The following is a 21,587-nucleotide window of genomic DNA, read 5'->3' as shown; positions in this document are numbered from 1 at the left end:
TTGGGTTTTTGGGGTACAGTAAATTGCTTAGTAAAGGATACAGGTGTGAATTCTGCTTAAAAGACCGCACATTTGCCTACTGAAATGCTGCTCAGTGGGTTTCAGGTGGTTTGACCTGTCAAAAAAGCTCCACAGCTGCTTTAGTGGCATGTTTTAGGTCACAGCTTAGCAGCAAGATGAGCTTTATAACATCTGGTTGTAGTTGAGCAGTTAATTTAATTCTGTGCGCAGCCACTGCCATCAAATGTCACGTCATCAGTAAAGCCAGGTGCACCAAACATGCCTATTACAATATGTTTCAGTAAATGGCAGAGGAGCAATTTTTCCCTCCATATTTTCCACCTTCGTCACACGTTCGTCTCCTCTGTCCACAAGATTCGGTTCATGAACTTTATGAACTGCTTAGCTAACTGGTTTCTTTCAGGTTTTTGAAGCTAAACAGTGATTCGCATTACACAGTAAACCTTACGATGGCCAACAACATCTTCAACGTTTTTCCTTCAGGACGCACGACTATGGGCTTCAGTGGTCCACCAGTGGTCTACCGACACAGATGGTTCTTAGGTCCTCAGGGTAAAAGACAACAGCAATAAAGTCCAGGTGGAAATGGACCATCACTAACATCACAGTTGGACAAGAACTTCCCTGGAATTAAAAAAGTCACGATGTGCCTTTTCTTCTTTTCAAATCCAATGTTCTGAAGTTCTGCCCTACTTCTGAACTTCTGTGGCTGAAACGAGCGTCTGAGTGGGGCTGTCTAGAGCAGCACAGAGTCTTATTGAACCTGACAAGCTAGCGCAGCTGTGTGGCTAACACTACTGTTGGCTGGACTTCTGATGACCTGCAGTGAGGAAAAGCCAGCAGAAGACCTAAAAGTGCCAACATCAGTAATTAAGAATGAGAGCTACTCAGTATCACTTATCAAAACACCCTAATTTTTTTTTATAAGCATATCGGCAAGTTTATTCTGTAGAAATGTAAACAGGATTAAGCTACCTACTTATGTCTACCTCTTTATAAGTCAATAGATTTGTTTACTTTTAACTGTAGTTTAATTATGTATGGCCTTTTATTGCTTAGTTTTAATTATTTATTTTTGTCTTAATAGCTTGTAGTAATAGTAACTGCTGGTTTTACCGTGCATATGGCATATTTTTGAAGCCATTTAATTCTTTAAAACTTGATTTACTTTTTAATTTTTATCTTTTATATTCTTCTATTTTTTATTTGCTAATTCTGGCTTCAGTTGTCACATTGGCTTATTAATATCTATATCATCCTATACTTATTTTTGTCTTTTTTTTTACAAATTCAATATTAATTTGTGGTTTTTATCACGTTCATTTTCTCTTAATTAAAAAATAACAACAAAAACTAGTAGTTAGTTGTGATGAGAAACAAAGATACAGCATTGTCAAAGATATAAAGATATAAATATATATCTTTCCTTCTTTTAAGTTATTTTATTTGACAATGCTGTATCTTTGTTTATCTCATCACAACTAACTACTAGTTGTACTGTGTAGAACTATGTATGCGACAAATACAACTTTGAACTTGAACTGGAAATGCTTTAAAACTACATGGAATAAAAAAATCTTTTTTACATTGAAATCCATTGAAAATTAAAGTTGAGTTGAGTTATTTGTGCCTTTTACTGTACAATTTATGTTTTGGAGATACAAGGTTTTTGCAGGACCAAACAGATATGCTGGATATTCAACAATATCAACTATACGCACCAAATGTGTTTTGTCAGATTACAAACATGTGGAAATGTGTGTAAATTCAAGCCTTTTTAAGCCTTTTATGACTTGAATGGAGTGTTTAAACAGTGCAGTGGAGTGTGTACAGAGTGTGTACAGAGTGTAAGGTAATGTGTATATATTCTGTATTTTAATTTTATATTTACATTTACTGCATTTAGCTGACGCTCTTATCCACAGTGACTTACAAAGTTACTCAAAGGTACTACAGTGTTGGGCCAGTGTAGTGTTAGGAGTCTTGGTGTAGCGCAGCATAGTCACTCAGCCCGGGAATCGAACCCTGGTCTCACACATGGTGTGGTAGCTCACTGGCGCCACACCAACCACACATATATTGGTGTTTTTACTACAATAAGGGACTAGGCACCCCAGTTTCTCACCCCCCCCCCCTCCAACCCCCCACCCAACCTTTGCACCGGTGTAATGTGATGTGACAATAAATGTGATCTGATTGGGAAGATCAGGAAAACCTTCTCTACAGACCCCAAAAGCAGCGACCTTCGAGAAGACGTCATGCTCGACGCACCAGTGCCTGAAGCTGCTTTACTGGCAGCAAGTTTAGTTTTCATTCAGCCCAAGTGGAACTGGGACTCCAGCAGAACGGCAGGGTGATCTAGATTTCTGTATGACATCATCATCATCCTCCTCCTCCTCCTCTTCACTCATCACTGCCTGTTCCACTCCAGTCAATAGCCTGACTCTTTCTGTGCCTTCTATTCACCTGCGAGTGTGTGTGTGTGTGAGGGAGAGAGACATGCGTGGGCTCTAATTGGGCTGTGGGGGATTCCCACACATACCCGCGAGGCACAGAAACACGAGCAACACGACAGAGCCGGGGAGGTGAGTCATTGGCCCTCAGAGCGCGCCTCTCTCTCTCTCTCTCTCTCTCTCTCTCTCTCTCTCTCTCTCTCTCTATTTTATTTATGTTATTTTTGCTTTTTTACAAATTAAATCTTAATTTGTGCTTTGATCATATTCAATTGATCTTAATTTTATTTTTGAGATTTTACTTTACGTCTTGATTTTACTCAATTACATATTTTTAATTTTTACATTGTTTAAAACTTTTGTTGATTATTTTAAATACTATTTACTATACTATTTTATTTGACTGAGCTGGATGCTTGTTTTATTTTTTATACTCTACCTTATATTCTATCCTGCTGTTTCTAAACTAAATTAGTTTGTAAACGGCTGCATGAAAACTAAACTAAAAAAACCAAAAAAACAAAACAGAAAGAAGAAGAAATAAGAGAGGACAGCAGAAGCAGCCCTGCAGGACTGAGAGAAAGAGGGAAGAGACGCCTTAAATGAGGGTTTACTGAATAAACAGGTTTGAGTGAGGTTTCAGACGCTACACTGGAACCAATTCTCCTCCCAGTAACCAGTTTTAACACGGGTTCCACTGAACTCCTAATAAACGCTGCTGCATTTCCTGTTAGAAGCTGCACTGGAATAAAGATGAAGTATCATCTCCTGCACACCATGAGAACATGATGTGTGCATTTCACTATCAGATAGCTTTCTTCACATGTAGGGACATGATGCAAAGAGGAAAGAATGTTGAAAAGCTAGTTCTGAAGCAGCCCATTAACAGTAGCAGCACATGAAGCTTGACTACACAAATGTAATTAAACACATCAGGTCTTGATAAAAAAAACAAACATAGTTGTTCCAACTATTCTAAAAGATCCAAAAGCACAGAGTTTCAAATAAATAATCAAACCAGTCACACAAACACAGTTGGACACACCAGGAGGACTAAACAGCAGTGTTTCAGCATCGCCATCGCTATGTGTGCATGCACAATGTTCACTTTGCAGGATGTGCAATTTCAACTGCAATGCCAAATTATATCAAACATATATCAAAAATTTATAAAAATAATAATGACAAATGCATGAACAAAATAGTCCACTACCATACAGCACAACTAAACAGTGTTCCGTCAAATTGTAGTTTTTTTATAGTACCTATTTTACTATTTTTGGATTTTTCATGATTACTATTATTTTTATTTTTTACTATTTTTATTATTATTTTTTTTTAATCATTTTTATATTTTACATGAAAATAGAAAAAAAAAAGTGTCAAACGTGGTAAAAGCTGCTCGATGCTGGAGTAAACCTGTTCATGGTTGGGTGCTGCTGCCTGCCTACCCTTTGGTCCAGACTCTCTATGTGTGTTAACACCGCCAATATTTGCCACACTCCTCCTAACACCTTCGTTTTAATTTCTTTCTGTTTTCTCTCGCTCTTGCTTGCTCTCTCGCTCTCTTTTCCATGTATTGGGATGCCCTGTTCCTACTGTTCTGTCCTGGTGCTGCCCGACCCAGCTCTCCACTACCCTGCAGCTCGCTGCGATACTGCCCTGCTTTGGATCTTGTCATACAACTGTTTAACCTGCATGAACTTTCACATTAAGACTGAGCATCTCAATACTCATACACATTTCTATTATATGGTTCTGGCAACCATAGAAGGGTGGGTTCCCCTTTTAAGTCTTGGTTCCACTCAAGGCTTCTTCCACTCATGAGGGAGTTTTTTCTTGCCACATTGTGAAAAATGCTAAATAAATAAATCTGAATTGAGGAAGTTAAAACTCATTATTGCTTTTTTATTTATTTAATTTTTATTGTATTTGACTTCTTAACTTGCGAGAGAGATGTTTTGGTCATGTGGGCTATTAAGGCTATTTGTTAGTCTTGGTAAATGAGTACATGTTTATATATTAAACTTAATGGACAGCTGCATGGTTTTATTAATAGCTGCCACGGTCCTATTATTTAGGCATACTAATTTAGACATAGCCTCCCGGCCAAAACATCCTAACCACAGCGGACACCAGTGCCCACCCACCCCCTCCCCTGTGTTCTATTTGTTGATAACCAAAATATAGTCACCCTAAATAAACATCCTGGCCAGCTCAGGTGCTTGACTAGCACAGGGTATGTCTTCATTGGAGTTTGATGGCTCAGCAGATCTACCAGCATGACTAACCTGACCATGGTAGTCAACCACTATGACTAAGCTTAATGACTCGCATAACCACCATGACCAAGTTGGTAAACCAGCATGACCAGCAATTTTGTTCCTTTTTGCTTTACTGTGTCAATTAGCAAGCTAGCAAGCTACTAGCAACATGGCTAACAATAAAAATTATGGACAATGTGCCATGGTGCTCATTCTAAATCTGAATCCCTAACTAGGTAAAGCTTTTGTCCTGGTTTTCGGTCTCCTGTCCACACGAAAGCACGTTTTTGGTCACTGAAAACAGCATTTTCAAAACTCAGCCAGACTATAAATCACTGATTTTTGCTTCATCATCAACACGTACTGAATCGAGACACAACTGTATCGGATTCAATCAAATTTGGAATTTTATGAATCACCACACCACACTGTCTGGGTCAGACTTAACCTCTAAGACTGAATGTCTCACCCAGCAATGTCCACCTCAAGTGATGCTAGACGTGGTCTCTCTTGCCTACAACTCCAAAGCCTGTTGTAGAAGAGCTGCTAAATTTACGTCTAGGGGCTCGGATTGGATTAAGTCCTAAAATTTGGCAAATTACATTGTGCGTTTCCAGGCTGTAATCCAATATCCAAGCCAGAATCCAACAGAATACCTCACAGCTGAATTTCCTAGATTTGTTTAGTCTGCCACAAGTCCAGGAACATTGTACTCCGTGCATGTGTGATATATCTGAAGCACAAGTGTGTGTGTGTGTGAAGTTGGAGATGGAAGCTTCTGCCTGAGGATCACTCAGAGGTCACCTCAAGTGGTGCTGCAATCTGGAGGATTAATAGTGTAAACATGGGCGAGAGAGTGAGAAAGAAAGACAAAGGAAAAAGAGGTAACAGCCAATTGGCCAGTATGAGGCCTAGCTGCAATTTAGTGGAGAGTCACTGTAAGAAACGGGTCCCTTTCGAAACCAACAACCTTCTTTTACATTTTTTTTTTTAACTTGTGGCTTTATGTTAGATAGGATCCATCAAGCTCAACCCAACCACCCAATCACGAAAAACAGGTAGGGAAAGCTGCTATTAATGCTATTAATGCAAATGAATTTGATTGCTGTGTGAGCTGGTTGGGAATTTTACCACAACTGATTAAATTTACCACCCCGTTACGTTTTATTGAGAATATGGTTCCCATAGCCGACTCAAAAAGATAATATAAATTAGGGTTTTTTACTTGGTGTTAAAATGTCCATATCTTTCATGTAGGGATGTCCCGATCTGATCCATTGACCCATGCAGGCATTTTAATGGATGTCTGGTATTCGCTTGTCCACTTTTGTAGGTTCCATAGGTTTACCGCAACGCCAGCTGGCCTCCTCTAGGTGCCATTTATAGACATGATTCTCAGCTGCTCTAGACAAACATCTCAACTACCCCAGACAGAGTTCATCCGTGACATTATTTCCCAGACCAAAACAAATTTTTCGGAGCTTTACTTGAACTCATAAATGTGGGGACGCGACCAGTAAGCAGCCAAAACAGCTATATTCTAACTCCACGTTCCACCTTAAAAAGGGCCACAGCTATAGGGTGTACAATATAACAGCAGAGCGTAACTGCTGCATTCTATAAGGTGGAATGGAAAGTTCAGGGACCTGACACAGCAACAGCAAACAGCTGACAGAGCAGCCCGTTCTACTCTGTTCTACAAGCTGCTTTCTTTGGTTCTGAACCAGCTCTGAACGGTGCAGTCAGAACCGAGAAGGAGGCTAATGCTAATGCACAAACACTAAGTGATCTGACCGCAGAGCTCTAAAGGAACTGGGAGCTGAAAGGTCAGGTAGGTCAGTCAGACTGGACTGTCAGATATTAAACACTATGGAGTTTAAAACAGTCGTTTAAAAAGTAAATCAGATTAGAATTTAGTCCGATTATGAAAACTGGTACTAAGCACAGTGATTTTACTGGGGTTTACTATTGTGGATTAGCACATCTTACCCAAGTCGTAGGGGTGTATTATTTACAGAAAAACAAAGATTGGATCTGTATCGGCCAGCAGCCATGATTAAGAGACTCGGATCGGATCAGATCAGATCGGGGGTGTAAAACCTTGATGGGGACATCCCTACTGTCATGTTGTGGACTGCTTTCTAAGGCATTCTTTAACACCCCGAATGCTAGTCGTGTCAGGGCAGAGCGTGACACTCTTTTCCCTTCACTCCGTGTGATCTCCAGGCCTCCATACAGACCTGAAGCTCCCTCTGTGTGATCTCCAGGCTTGTGTGGCGGCGGTAACCCAGGCGACGCCGGGTGCGCGTGGGCTAAAAATAGCGCTGACTCCTTCAGAGCCGGTCGTTTCCGGAGCGCTTGGTGATTCCAGGGGTTCAGTGGGGAGATTCTTTAACAGCAGCATCATCATCATTACTGCCTCTGGTGTTTACACAAGCTGCCGGCCTGAAGGATTAAGAGTTCCCTCAATGCGCCGTTCGGGCCCTCGGAGTAACGCACGTTTGGTTTACAGGAGTTCGCAGGTGTGCGGGGCTGGGCTTGGGAAAAGGCCTGTTGGTGTCGTGTGGAGAGCAGAAGAGCAAGTTTGAGGCCTAATGAAGCTGAATGGGAATTTCTATTGGTGGGGCCAATCCTTAATGAAAGCTAATGTAATAAGACTGTATTTCAAATTATTTGTGAGCATTTCTATTGGTCCATTCATCACAACATAAATTAGGATGCTACTTATGTTTTCTAATATTGCAAAATCATAAACTATTCATTAAAAATCTTTTTTAATTTAATCTTTTTAATTTTTACATTTTTAATGCTGCTTTGAGAATCAATACAATATTGTAAAATATATTATATTGTGATAACTTGACATATTACTATTTTCAAACACCTCATACGTCTACATCAAAAATGGGGGGGGGTAAATAAATAAATAAATAAATAAATAAATAATAAGAGCATCAGGGTTTGGGTGCAACCGATGGAATCAAAGGCCTGTGCTTGAGTACCTCATTAACATTTCATTTGCCAATAGTCTTCATATTCAAATCAACTCCTCATTTACATAAAGCTCCCCCTACCTCATATGGATATATTTTAAAAGTGAGCCAATAAAGGAAAGCCTTCAGCAGCTCATGAGCCACTGGACTGTCCTCATAGGCTAGAGTTGAACAGTGAGTCCACACCTCACTCTGCTGGCCAGTTGGTACTGCACACTAATCCGCCCCTTCGTAGCGCCCCCTAGCAAAGCTCCCAAAACTAGAAAGGCAAGGACTTAAACACCCGAATGAGCGGCCTGCCAACATCGCTCAAGTGTGTTGAGGGGAGATGGCGCCATCTACCCACCTGAAGAGAGCACGGCCAGCTGTGCCCTCTCTGACACTGGCTGCTGATGTCAAAGCGGCATGGCTCAGGATTCGAGCTCATGACTCCCGAGCCATTGTGATGGTGGTAGACCACTGAGCCACTCTGAGCCCAGTCTATATTTGTTAATACTGATATTATTTGATAATAATAATTGCTAATACTGATTTATTTATTTTTTAAACTGCAAATCAAGCCTTTTAAAGGTTGTTAAACACTATTCTCCCAGGTTTACATGCACCTATATAAATAAGTCAGGTCAGGGCCTTGCAGACTGCAAGAGGCTGCAAGACTGCATGAGTGAGTTCGTGTGCATGTGGTCTGTTTGTGCGAAAGAGAAAGAGTGTGAGTGTGAACCTAGAGTATGCGAGTGTGAATCTGTGCGAGAAATCGAGCGTAAGAAGGTGTGTGTGTGAGAAACAGCAAAAACATGATGACTCACTTGTGAAGCACGGCGATCTCGTTTTCAATACTGTTCTCTTTGCCTTCCAGCGCTTTTTTGGGAATACACTTTATTGCCACCAGCCTCCTTGTTCTCTTCTCTTCCGCTAGGACCACCTCAGAGAATGCCCCGCTGTAACACACACACACAGAAAATGTTAGTATAAATAAATCAATAACAGAGCTAAGATTAAAGAAAACAAAACCTTGGTAGCCGGGTTCCTACTATTGAAACCTCGCGACTGACCGTACTTGGACTCAACATTTCGGACATGAGAGAATGGCGTTCCGGCCTGGCGTGAATATCTGAGAGACTTTGAGGAGGGTCGAAGAGTCACGGGCAGCTTGTGGAATGCTCCCGGTCAGCAGTGGTGACTACGAACTGACCATGGTTCAAAGATGGACAACGCACAAACCATCGACAGGTTGTCGACCAGCTCCCATGACTGGTCTATGCTCGAGGCAGGACAGCTCACCTGGACCAAACCGACAGGGGGATAACTGTGCACGGCACACCCTTCTGCGCAGCTGCAGAGCAGACAGAATGCCCGTGCTAAGCCCTGTCCAGCATCTAGAACGAACAAGCAAGAAGGTTGAATGGCCATTTGCTTGTAGAATCCTTTGGGAGGTGGGGGGGGTCCATCTCTGGACTTAAAAAGGTCCTTGGTCTGATACTACAGGGCAGTTTCTTTGAGGTCTTGTAGAGTGGAAGCCATATAAGCAGGAATATATGAGGTATATATGACAGGGTGGGGTGGTCAATGGGGTTTCAATTACTTGAAGCCTCATGGAGCTCTTCCAGCAGGGTGGGTGACCTGCAAGCTCAGGCTCAGACCACTTTCAGGGACATGCTCTGCTTTTGTTTACACATGGCAGGAGGGCTCCAAAAATCTTTCTGCTTCTCCAAAGAGTTTGGGAGGGCTGGATCAACATCACACACTACTTAAGAATTGCGGGGGAGGAAGGGGAGGAAGAGAGATCATACACTGAAGTCCCAGATGGAAGTTCTACCATTACACAGTAGGGAACATGTTCATGGTAAGGGGAGGCCAAAAGGAAAGTGCCATCCAGAGGTTCTGTAGAATTGAATAGATCAGAACTGATCAGAAAGCCTCCAGAATTGGTCCTGGGTGCAGACTTGTATATTCGGGACAAACGCAAGTGTAACGCCCTAAGAAACTACAGTTAAGATCTCGAAAACCATGAAAATGGGCCTAAAATGATTTGGCATGCAAGAGAGTTGTTCTATGGAAACCCCACCTACATCTGAAATCTGCAGAACATCTCAATGAACCAGAGGCTTTTTCAAAAAACAGTCCTGTGGACTGATTACGTGACAACAGGTACAGCAAAGGGATTCAAGAGCGGAGAGAGCAGCATTTGATAATTTGATAATAGACATTCACTTACACTTTCAGTTCTGCCTTCACACACAATCGCATGATTGACTACCTCAGGATTAGCACTCAACCAAGCACATTCTGATCACAGATATGATTACACTCTGGGTACAACTCTCAGTTTCAATCCCTCTGACAGTCTGCTGCCACAAAATGATCACTGCAGACTCAGAGTTTGTTTTTTCCCCATGCTACTTCAATATCAATATAAAAGCCATAAAAGCACATCAAGCTGTTAACTGGTTACTGCAGCCAGAACTAAACCATGAAGAAGGCCATGAACCAAGTCACAACAAGAACCCTTATAAGCAAGTATATTTGAGGCGATATAATAGACTCAGATAATAGATATATATAATAATATAATAGATCTCTCTCTCTCTATCTATGTATCTATGTATCTATGTATGTATGTATATATATATATATATATATATATATATATATATACATATACATACATACATATATATACACACACACACTGACTGACTAAATACTTTTTCCCCCCACAGTATATATATATATATATATATACACACATACACACACACACACACACACACTTGTTTTAGTTATTCTAATCCCAACACCTATGTAAGCGCTGTGCCGTGCAGTACAGGACAGTAGTGTATCAGCGTACCAAGAGCTGGACATGGTGTAAGCTCATTACATGCTCACAGGCACATATCAGGGTCACCTGTCACCTGTACAGCGTCTCTCACGCACACACCTGTGCATGCTTGTGTACAGTATCAGTATCAGCTTGTGACTGGAACTTTCAAACTGGTAATAAATGGGAAACATTTTTTTTTTTTTTATTTCAATAGGACTAGAACTACATCCACTGGCCAAACAAACCCTTTATAAATATGAGGTCCAGGACCGATCCATTCTTACAGTTAAACACAAGAGAAGATACAGCTGACCACACATTTGAATAGTGGGCCGGTCCATCCACTTACAATCACGCAGTTAAACTGCTGTCTGATACCATCAGCAAACCAGCCAGCCTGAGCTCTGTTTACACACAGCGAGAGAGAGAGAGAGACTGAGAGAGACTGAGAGAGAGAGACAGAAAGCCCTGATGGGTTAACAGGACATGATTATGATTCTCATGCCCAGATCCGGCTGGACACACACACACACACACACACACACACACACACACACACACACACACACACACACACACACACACACACACACACACACACGACTGATAACTGTATCAGTGTTTACTCTCATCAGTTGGAGTCTGGTGTGTCCCCAGTGCTGTGTGTGCGTGTGTGTAGACAAACCAATCAGATAATGGTGGAGATCTGCAAGACTGAGCGAAGCTGGACTTTCAGAGCACATTTCCCTTAAAATCACACTGCCCTTTTCAGAACAGCACAGATGACCTGTCTCTCACACACACACACACAAATCAATAACACACCAGTGCTGACACTCAAACTGGGACTGGCCTACATGCACACAATACAGATCCCAGCATGTTTATGACAGCAGGCCACTGAGAGCCAAACAGCAGAGCCAGCTGCGCACACACAGCAGATAAAAGTGTGTGAGGTGATCTATAGGATGGCAGGTGATCATTTAAGTGCGTGCAGATGTTATGCAAATGATCGTCCTTTCCTCCTCTTCCATGTAATACGTCCTTGTTATTTATTGCCTCGCCTTTATTGAACCATTCCCCTTATACAACCATTCTAATGCAGGGTTAGTTCAGCAACGCATACAATAGCAAAGGCAGCACGTAATAATAAACTATACACACAGAACCTCAGTAACTAAAGGACTACATACAAGCATATACTGAACACCACTCAGAAACATGTGGGATAATATAACAATAATAAAATAAATGGTCGAACCAGGACTGTGCTAAGCTAGTAAAGCTCTCTAGCATTCACATGTAGTACTTCACAACTGAACCTGGATCATGAGAATATAGTTTAGTGCAATAACTGCAGACACTGATCGTCTGTCTAAATTGATATTATTGCCAGAGATGTACACAATGGTTTATGGGTCTCAAGCGAAGTGGGATTAAGTGGAAGAAGCGTTGAATCGAGTAGAATATTGGGATCGTAACTCATGTGAAGCAGCATGTTGAAAAACGTGATCACATGGAAAATGAAAACATGTAGAAACCATGATTGTGTGAAAAATGGTCACCACGTGTGAAAAGCTGAAAAAACGATAACTAGAGAAATCACGAGAGAGAGAGAGAGAGATAGAGAAATCTATCCAATGGAAGTACAGTAATGTGTGATATGTAAAAGCTAAAAAAAAAAAAAAAAAAAAAAAAAAGAAAAAAAAACCAAACAAACATGTTTCCACGGATTACATTGCAGTTTTTCACAGAAAATGTGTAATCATGAGGAAAAATGTGTGGGAAAAGTGGAATTCATGTGTGAAACGGTGTGAGAATAGGGGGTAATCACGGTGATTGTGTGAGAAATCATATTTGCAAAAATGCAAAAACTAAATAACTAAATCAAAAAATAAAAAACCCTACATACGTGATCACATGAAAAAATGTGACATTACATAATTAATGTGATATAAGGCTAATAGGGTTTAAAAAAAAAAAAATAAATAATATTATATATATATATATATATATATATATATATATATATATATATATATATATATGAATGAATGAATGAGAGAAGATACTGGCTAAGTGAGCTGGCAGAGAGACCCTCATTAAGAAGGGCTGCGCTGGAATCCCCAGTGATCTCCGTTTCAACCAAGCGCATCCAGACACGGTGACACTGTGCGGAACCAAACAAGAGCATTCGGAGCCCAGCAGCTGGAGAACAGGGCGATGTGCGGTTCTGTGTGGAGCAGAACCAAAGAAAAACACTTCCATTTTCAAAGGTTAATGTCTATTTTTGCAGAGAGTTGGTGTCCAGACCCTGTTGCTAATGGCAACCTCCAGCGAACAAGATGCACTCTCATTACCTCTTAAACGAGCTGTTCTACATCGGCAGGCGTATCTCATACACACACACACACACACGCGTATACATACGTTTTGATACTGTACATGTGACGCACTGGAGAGGGACTGCCTGCTGTAACTCATCAGGCTACACCTGAGAGTCATCGGACCTCTACCAGACCACTCAATAGGAACTCCAGTGACCGGTCACATCACTCCCAGCACCACACTCCGCATTCCTGTTATTAGTCAAGGCGTTCAGCTGCTTAGCATCTCCGTTTATCATATTATGACATATTCAATGGCCAAACATTAGCCATAGTACTACTTGCAGAGCAGGAGCCAATAAACAATGAATACATCACAGGCGTGGAAAAAAAATAATAATACAAATCTGCAAGGTCCCAGTCGAGCCTGACAGACATAGCTCCTGGGATCGGAGTGAGCCAAACGGCAAATTCCACTCAGGTCACACACGCAACAGGCCATCTGGCAGAACCAGGGCAGCTGGACATACAGTAGGTCAGTCCTGCGAGGCTGCCTGAGGAGACTCCAGTTCCCAGAAGCGCTTTTTGCTCATTCAGAAACAACCTTCCACTCAGGAACTTCACCTAAAAACGGACTGACAGAAAAGCCAAGAATGCCCAACTAATGCTGTCGGTGCCACCAAAACATGGCTCGTTTCAGCTCATCCCAAAGATGTTTGATCGGATCGAGATTTCCACCAAAGCAGGAAAATCGTTTAACCAGGCAAAGACCCGTTTAACCATCCATTATCATCCATACAGAACCATTGTCTTTACTAAAGAACCCTTGAGGAACCCATATTTAAGGAGGACAGCACCTTGAACTTTTCCTCCAGTTTCTCAAACTATTCCCATTAAATGGGTGCACTGGCATCAAGGAATACCTTTGCCATTAACGGGACGTACCTGATCCACAACGATGGTTAGGAAGTTGGTGCATGTCAAACTGACATCCACAAGAAGGTCCGGGTCCAAAAAGCCAGACACCAGACCCAAAGCAGAGCTTCTTCTTCCTCCCACACTGCTGGCCAGAAAAAGCCCTCCCATTCCTGAGATCCGGTGGTCTGGACGTAACGATTCAGGCCTTTTCCAAGTAACCCAAGTCTTCAAATCTGTCCATTGCCCCCCGGGGTCCAACTAGTAGCAGTCTTAAATGGGAATTTGACCCTCAGTCTCTACCACAGAGGGGACAGTAGTGTTCTCCACTAACCCAGAAGGTTCCCTAGAAGGTTCCCTAGGAGTTCCGTAAGAGTGGGAACATATTCCCATATTGCAGTCTCCTGTAAGTTTACTGACTCTGAGTGAATATTCATGCGAGGACATCCAGAAACAGAAACGCTGTGCAAGAGAGGAGACTGCCAGCTGAAAGGCCATGCCCTCTTTCACACTGCCAGGATGACAGAACTGCTGTGCAAGTGGGCTAAATTTGCTCAGTGTTGCTAACTCAGAGAAGCCCTCTCCATGGCGACAGAGAAGTGCAGTCCCCTGGTTGTTGTCTAGCTCGCTCCTCAGCCTCTTGGTTGCAAAATGCTAGAGAATGCGAACACTCTGAAAGGTTTTCAGCCGGCAATTCAGTTGCCTTTTGTCGTTGACGGCCTCTCCATCCTCTCACGTTTCGTACAGAAAGCTTGTCCAACCTTTGCTGCAGTAAACAGCCTCTACTCTTCTGAGAAGGCTCCATGCTTGATGTTGGTAAACTGCTGGGATGGATTTGATTACATTTCCTTCAGAAGAACATCATGGATTATAAGTCCTGGATCACAAAAGCCGTCCAGGTCATCCCAAAAGTATTAGATGGAGCTCTGCCGGTTCAGAGAACGCAGTTCCACGGCTTTGTACGTTTCTCGCCAATGTTTGGAACTGGACATGGTGGTCTTAGGCTCAGATGTTGCAGAATAACCCATTCTGTTGGCCATGCTCTTCTCCGGGGATTATATACAAGTCGTCTCGACTGAACACTAATTTTTAGCAATGGGCCTGCCTCAAAGTCAAAGAGAAACTGCTCATTCAAAGGGGTGTCCGAATACTTTTTGACATATGACAGAAAGCCTGCACCCTAAGTCAAGTAGATCTTGGGATATTGCCTGAGGTCTAGAGCTTGTGAGGACTCCCTTTAGTCGAGGGGCTTCTGAAAGACTCCTCTCAAGCGGAATAGCCTGGGGGCAGGGCCTTTTCCTGCGTCAGGGGGCAAGTCTGGGATTGCCTTGCTCGTCTCTTCTGGAAACCTGATGCATTCCTAGCTGATGTAAATGCCATTCGCAGCTCTGGGTTCAAGGGAATACTGGGTGGAAAGAGTGATGTAGCTCCCTTCTCCCACAAACCTGCAGTGGTGCTGGCCTAGCACTTTCAGCTGCCCTACATTGTTGCAGATTCAGCAGCCTGAGAAGACAAGGCCGACGAGGCATTGGCTTCAGGACCTCGCTACGGACTTCCTGTTCTTAGATGTGATCTGATCTATTTTGGTCCAGTAGTTAGAACGACTAGAACATCTGGAGATGCACAGTAATAACAACAACAACAACAACTGCTTTTCTTTAATGACATAACTGCCAGCCAAAGAACCCCACCACAGGGAATAGTTAGCGGCATTCCAGCAGACATCGCACATTTCAGATTGTTCCCAAGAGCAGTGCTCGCAGACTTCAAAGTGGAAATGGAGACGCCTGGAGAAAAAGCGCAATTCAGGCCGTTTTTCCGAGACTGTTTAGGGGCCTAAAAATATCGCGCCCAGGAACACAGGAGGGATTCAGAGATAGCACTGCGGATAACAGAGCGCTCGTTTGTGTGTTATTCCATTCTCTCATTCACAGCTTCCCACCTCCTCCCTCTCTTGGATATTTACACAACTGAATTTTCCCTCAGCCGCTCTCGCTCTCGTACTCTTACTCATGCTCCCAAAGGACCAGGCAACAGCACTTTCCTACCATTTTTTTTTTATGGGAAAGAGACCAAAAGGATTGAGAAAAGCTATTACAACCAAGCAATGTAGGATCATCTAATCCCAATCGTGGTATCAAAAGGACCAATATCATGGAAAACCTGATGCATCTTGCATTTTTTTAAAGTCTATATATGGAAAATCAGCCATAGAGGTCACACCACATTTACATATACTTTGCCTACAGAAGTTTAGCTCCGCCTTTTTACACTGAAATTATAAGTGGGGTTGTACTGATACACTCAGCCCACAATTCTGTTTGATTCCTCAAGATTAGCACCTCCCAACCAAATAGAATTGAATAGAATAGAACTCTAACATTACTTTATAATAATAATAAAAAAATAAATAAAAATAAAAGAATCATAAAAATACAATAATAAAAACAAAATAATATTAATAATAAATAATAATAATAAATCACATTTAATAATAAAACTATTAATAATAATAATAAACATTAATAATAATACATAAATAACATTAATAATAATAATAATAATAATAAATAAATAAAATAATAATAATAATAATTGTTAGATTAAATGCAGATTAAATGCTGGCCTACTATCGTAAACAAGACACCAGGCCACTATGTATTAAAGCACCTAGGTGCTAGAAATCAATCTGCTCTTTATTATTATTATTTACAGTATCAGCTTATCTGACTGTCCTTTTAACAGCATCGCCCTGTTAAAGCTTCGTGATCTCAGCCACTGTCAGCATGACCTGCCTGATCTAGCAGTCCCCGACTTCAGCGAGTACAGCAGACATGACTTTGTTTAACTACACCGATGCTTAATCTTATCAAAAGAACGCGCTAAAACAAACAGCGCTGAAAGAACTGTTACAGCGTTCCCAAGCCAACAGGAAAACAATCAAGCAGTTAATCCACTTACACACGAGCCAGTCCTTCCGACCCAAGTGCCAAATGACCGTACGACCTTCATAATCCTCGTAATAATCCTGATCTACTAATCCCATCTCCGGTTCTGCCAAGATATACAGTACTCCACACACTGCAGCGACTCAAAATAAAGTAATCAAATAATAATAATAATAATCATCATCATCATCATCATAATCTCCAGACGTTACAATATTAGACACGTTAGACAAGATTACACTGCATGGACAAAAGTACTGGGACACCTGCTCAGTCATCATTTCTAGCAGTCCCTAGCTGAATTTTGTGCGTACTGATATCTATCATATACTTAATAGATGACCAGCAGTCGTACTGTGTATAAAAAGAAACCCACAAAAAACTGTTATAAATATTATTATTTTTTTTTTTTTATATTTTTTTTATATCGCAATTTATGAATGTACATTTCTGCCCTTTATTTATTTATTTATTTATTCATTCATTCATTCATCCATGGCTCTTTGCAATTCATGTGTGGCTTTTATACATTTTGTTATTAATATATAAGTTTTATCCTCATTCTGTATCCACATGTAGATTATATATATATATATATATATATATATATATATATATATATATATATATATATATATATATATATATATACACACACACACACACACACACACACACACACACGTGGATATATATATATATATAAGTATAAGTATACAAAGATTTAGGGCTTTAAGGTCTAAAACTCCAGAGATTATATATCAAATAATTAACTGTTGCATCTGCAAACACTTCTGACTGGTAAACACACACACACACAAATCCCCGGTAAGAATCATCCAGCACAGGATGAACTAACAATACACAAAGTTCAGGTCATATTGACCTGGTAAACACACATACACTTAGATGAGCCACTTGAGTGTGACTGTGTATAGTGGTCATTACGTCTCAGCAGGGGCGGCCATAGTCACGGTTTAATTGCACTAGATATCAGTACATCTGTCCAGAACGGCTCCCTAATTGGTCACACTGTTCAACTACAAAGGCCTTTAAAATACACTAACCGCTATACCAGCTTCTCTAATAAGAACATGGTGCTTTATATTCCCAGCAGGGAGTCTTCTTTAGCTGCCATCTCAGAATGAAGAGAGCGGTCCGATCGCGCAACTTAGCTTCACTTCACTTCACTTCACTTCATCCAGGATTTTCACTGGACAAACAACTTCTCCAAACTCCATGCTGTGCCATCCATGTTTCCACCCACAAAAGCCCAATCCCCAAATGCATTGTAGGCGGTTCTTCAGAAACCCATGCAAACTGCTTTTTTTCAGGCTTCATGCCACAGTCAAAGGCCTGGGAGGCTGATGCACAACATGAAGAACCAGGACTTGTTGTGGAAATGTAGAGAACTAAGCTTCATCTGCCTTTAAGAAGTCTGTTAAGATTAGAGGGCCTCCCCGCCCTCCTCCTGGAGAACTACCTTACTGCAGGACTTCTCTTTTTTCTACCAGATTGGAAGGCCCGGTTCATGTGAACTCCCCCATTACTAGCAATGCCCCGAACACTAGTCTCCTCAGACACAACTGAAGCCAGCCGCTGCCTCTTTTTGAACTAACGCAGCAACGCTAGGCAACCAGCGCACTCTGAGGAAAGCATGGCTCCCCAGCTACAATACATCATAACACTGGGAGTGATGTTGGGAGGAGACAGCAAGGACCACTGTGCTCTCTCCGACTCTGGCTGCTGATGGCAAAGGGTTCAAGCAGCAAACCTTGGATACAGTGGGAGCCCCTTAGTTTACTGGACCAATCGGAGCACACAAATCTACCAATCAGAACAGTGGGATCTGAAGCAGTCAAAAGAGCAGTCAAAAGAGAATCGATACAGTATTGCAAACACTGTGATACTTCCATATTTTGATATTTCCATACACCCCTACAATACAGCACTGTATTACTGCAACATATAGCAATACACAGCCATTTCAAGCTAGCAGGTCCTGTTATACTGCAGAGAACCCAAATCCAGATCCATAATCTGCTAAACCGCCCTGATTTTGGGTCGATTTGTTGAATCCCCTGGGTGTCAAATAAGGCCAAGCTAGACCGTAACTTTTCATCAAACCTGCTCAGTTCTAGTGCTCAGAGACTGAACAGGGTCAAAGCACAGACTAGTGCATTAGTGCCAGCAGTCACCTCATCATCATCATCATCGTCATCATCACCAATTCATCACACATCGATCTGACAGGAGGAGGGGGGCAGGAAGACCTTAGAGAGCTACACGAAAGCTCTGCAGCACCAGGGAGGTGGTGTCACTACGGTTACTCCTCTGAGAGCAGCACTGTCGATTCTGCTTTAATGGCTGTAATGAGGCTTGGGGCGGCGTAAGCCAATACTGGCACTGGGTGAGGCCTATATGATGAGGTGTTGACCGTATCGTGACAAATTATGCAACTGTGCCTTTAAGACCTACATACACTGACTGAGCACTTTATTAGGACGGCCTATGCATCTTCTAATGCATTTATGTAAATCAGCCAATCATGTGGCAGCAGTGCAGTGCATTCAATCACGCTGGTGATGTACATACTGACCATCAAAGCTCTCCAGAGTCTACAGACTTACAGTCCAGCTGAATGAGGTGGAGTGGTGATCATTCAGCATCCTGATCTCATGGACACTGAAATCTTCACAGCTCCTCCAAAATCAAGCAGTATTTTAATACCATTGATTCCAAAGGGAACAATGAATGAGCAGGCGTCCCAATACTTTTGTCCATATAGCGTACCTTATATAGGTTCCAGTTTGTTTACAGACCATGTCTTCAAATACCACTTTGCCTCATCGTCCACTTCTACCTAGGCCAGTATTAAAAACGACAGTGGTGTACAGAACAGGCCAACAAGAAGAGGCGCGTCGAGGGGTCAGAGGGGTGCTCGGAGGAACGCAGCAGAGTGGTCTAAAAGGGCAGGTGTAATCTAGAAAGAAGAGGGGAATGGATTAAGCTGGAGTGTATTTGCAGTAGACTCGGTTTGTACGCCCGGGCGACTAAAGTAGTGAGTGAAGAAGCCCCACAGGGGTTTTAATTTGTTGTGTGCAAGGGGAGGTGTGAGCGGAAGAGGAGGTGGGTGTGGGGGTGGAGCAGGTGTCTAGCAGCCTGGTAAACACAGGGAGGTGCCTCTATGTATTATTTAACCCCCCCCCCCCCCCCCCACACACACACACACACACACACACACACACACACACACACACACACAAAAAGCAGAACATCCTAACACAAGCCAACAAGCTAAACATTTGCCCCCATCCAGTCACTTCCTGAAAACGCTTTGGACAAAAGTATTGGGACACTTGCTCTTTCCTGGTTTCTGTCAAAATCAAGAGCAAAAAAAAAAAAAAGTGAGGATGTGATTGCATTCAGTGATGTCCGTGAGTTCAGGATGTTGGGTGATCACCACCCCACCTCATCATCAACTCCCCAATTCCTCCCAAAAGTCCTGGATGGAGAACCAACCATCGTTTCAGAGAACGCCGTTCTTCCACTGCTCCACAGCTCAATGCTGCTCGTGGGCTTTATATCCAACTAGCCTACACTTGGCATTAGGCATTGTGCCAATAGTTGTGAATAATGTCAGATCATGACCCCCAGATTATATCAGAGGGACTGTGATAGAACACAGAAGTGGCACAGCAGTAAATCCATTAAATATGCCTTAAACGGCCCTGATCTCTACACTTTGAGTGCATTTCTGCAGGTGCTGAAATGTCAGAATTCCGGCCTGTGGTCATTTACAATACGCATTCAAATTTAGAGTACATCAAGATCTGGTTGAGAAACACCAGCATACTGAGTTAAAGCCACATTACAGAGCTGCTCGATAAGAAGTGCTGAAGCGACGGATCTCCATTCATTTTTAACTTCGGGTTCAATCAAATCAATACTTCATGAGCCATGACTGTACCTGTTAACAACCAGAATTAAAGTCCACTTCCTTCATGCGGCCCAGTCCATACAGCTCGGAGCAGTGAAACAGGACCTTCTGGCCCCTGCAGTAACTCAATACAGCAGACTGATCCCCTTTACCACAATACAGCCGGCAACAAAGCCCTGTAGTGGACTCTACCTCTGGTCTTCTTCTTTCTAGGATGTGCAACAAACGCTAATTCGGCAAATTTACATTTATGGCATTTAGCAGACGCTCTTATCCAGAGCAACTTACAAAAGTGCTTTGCTATTTACCCAAGAAAAACCTCAGCTAGTTAGAATAGATTAATAATTCAAAGATACCTCTAAGTTTAGACTCTACTAAACACCAGTCAATAAGGTGACCATAGTACTCTGCTATTCACCCAAGTTCTCTCAGAAGAGGAGGGTCTTCAGTCTGCATTTGAAGACAGTGAGCGTTGGACTCTGCTGTTCGGACACCCAGGGGAAGCTTGTTCCACCACTTCGGTGCAGGACAGAAAAAAGCCTGGACGCTTGTCCTCCATAGATCTTAAAGGATGGCTGGTCGAGGCGAGCCGTACTTGAATCTGGAAGGGCTCTTGGTGCAGATCGGCTTTTGACCATTGCCATCAAGTACGGAGGGGCTGGCTGGTCCAGTCTTGGCTTTGTAGGCCAGCGTCAGGGTTTTGAATCTGATGCGGAAAGCAGCTACAGGAAGCCAGTGAAGAGTGAACGCAGCATTGGAGTGACATGGCACAATATAGAACCTTTTTGAGAGAACTCCAAATTCTCTGCTTGGTCAAGGTTGCATACAGACCAGCTGCCTTCCCTTGAAGCCATACTGAGAAATGACACGCTGCATGAGGCTACAATCAAATTAAGTAGCCAGTT

At 42.2% G+C, this 21,587-nt stretch overlaps 1 protein-coding gene across 2 annotated transcripts in view; it reads right to left on the bottom strand.

Annotated features, from left to right (window-relative positions):
- The window catches only part of camk1b (calcium/calmodulin-dependent protein kinase Ib), a 62,265-nt gene that overhangs the window by 20,346 nt on the left and 20,332 nt on the right, over window positions 1-21,587 (bottom strand). For both annotated transcript variants that reach the window (XM_072666045.1, XM_072666046.1), the window contains exon 3: window positions 8,538-8,669. In XM_072666045.1, coding sequence (XP_072522146.1) covers window positions 8,538-8,669 — 132 coding nt within the window. The remainder of the gene's footprint in view (window positions 1-8,537; window positions 8,670-21,587) is intronic.

The sequence above is a fragment of the Salminus brasiliensis genome, chromosome 21, assembly GCF_030463535.1.
Source record: "Salminus brasiliensis chromosome 21, fSalBra1.hap2, whole genome shotgun sequence".
NCBI lineage: Eukaryota > Metazoa > Chordata > Actinopteri > Characiformes > Bryconidae > Salminus > Salminus brasiliensis.
The sequence above is the reverse complement of the archived record's forward strand: the minus strand, read 5'-3'. Positions and strand labels throughout refer to the sequence as shown.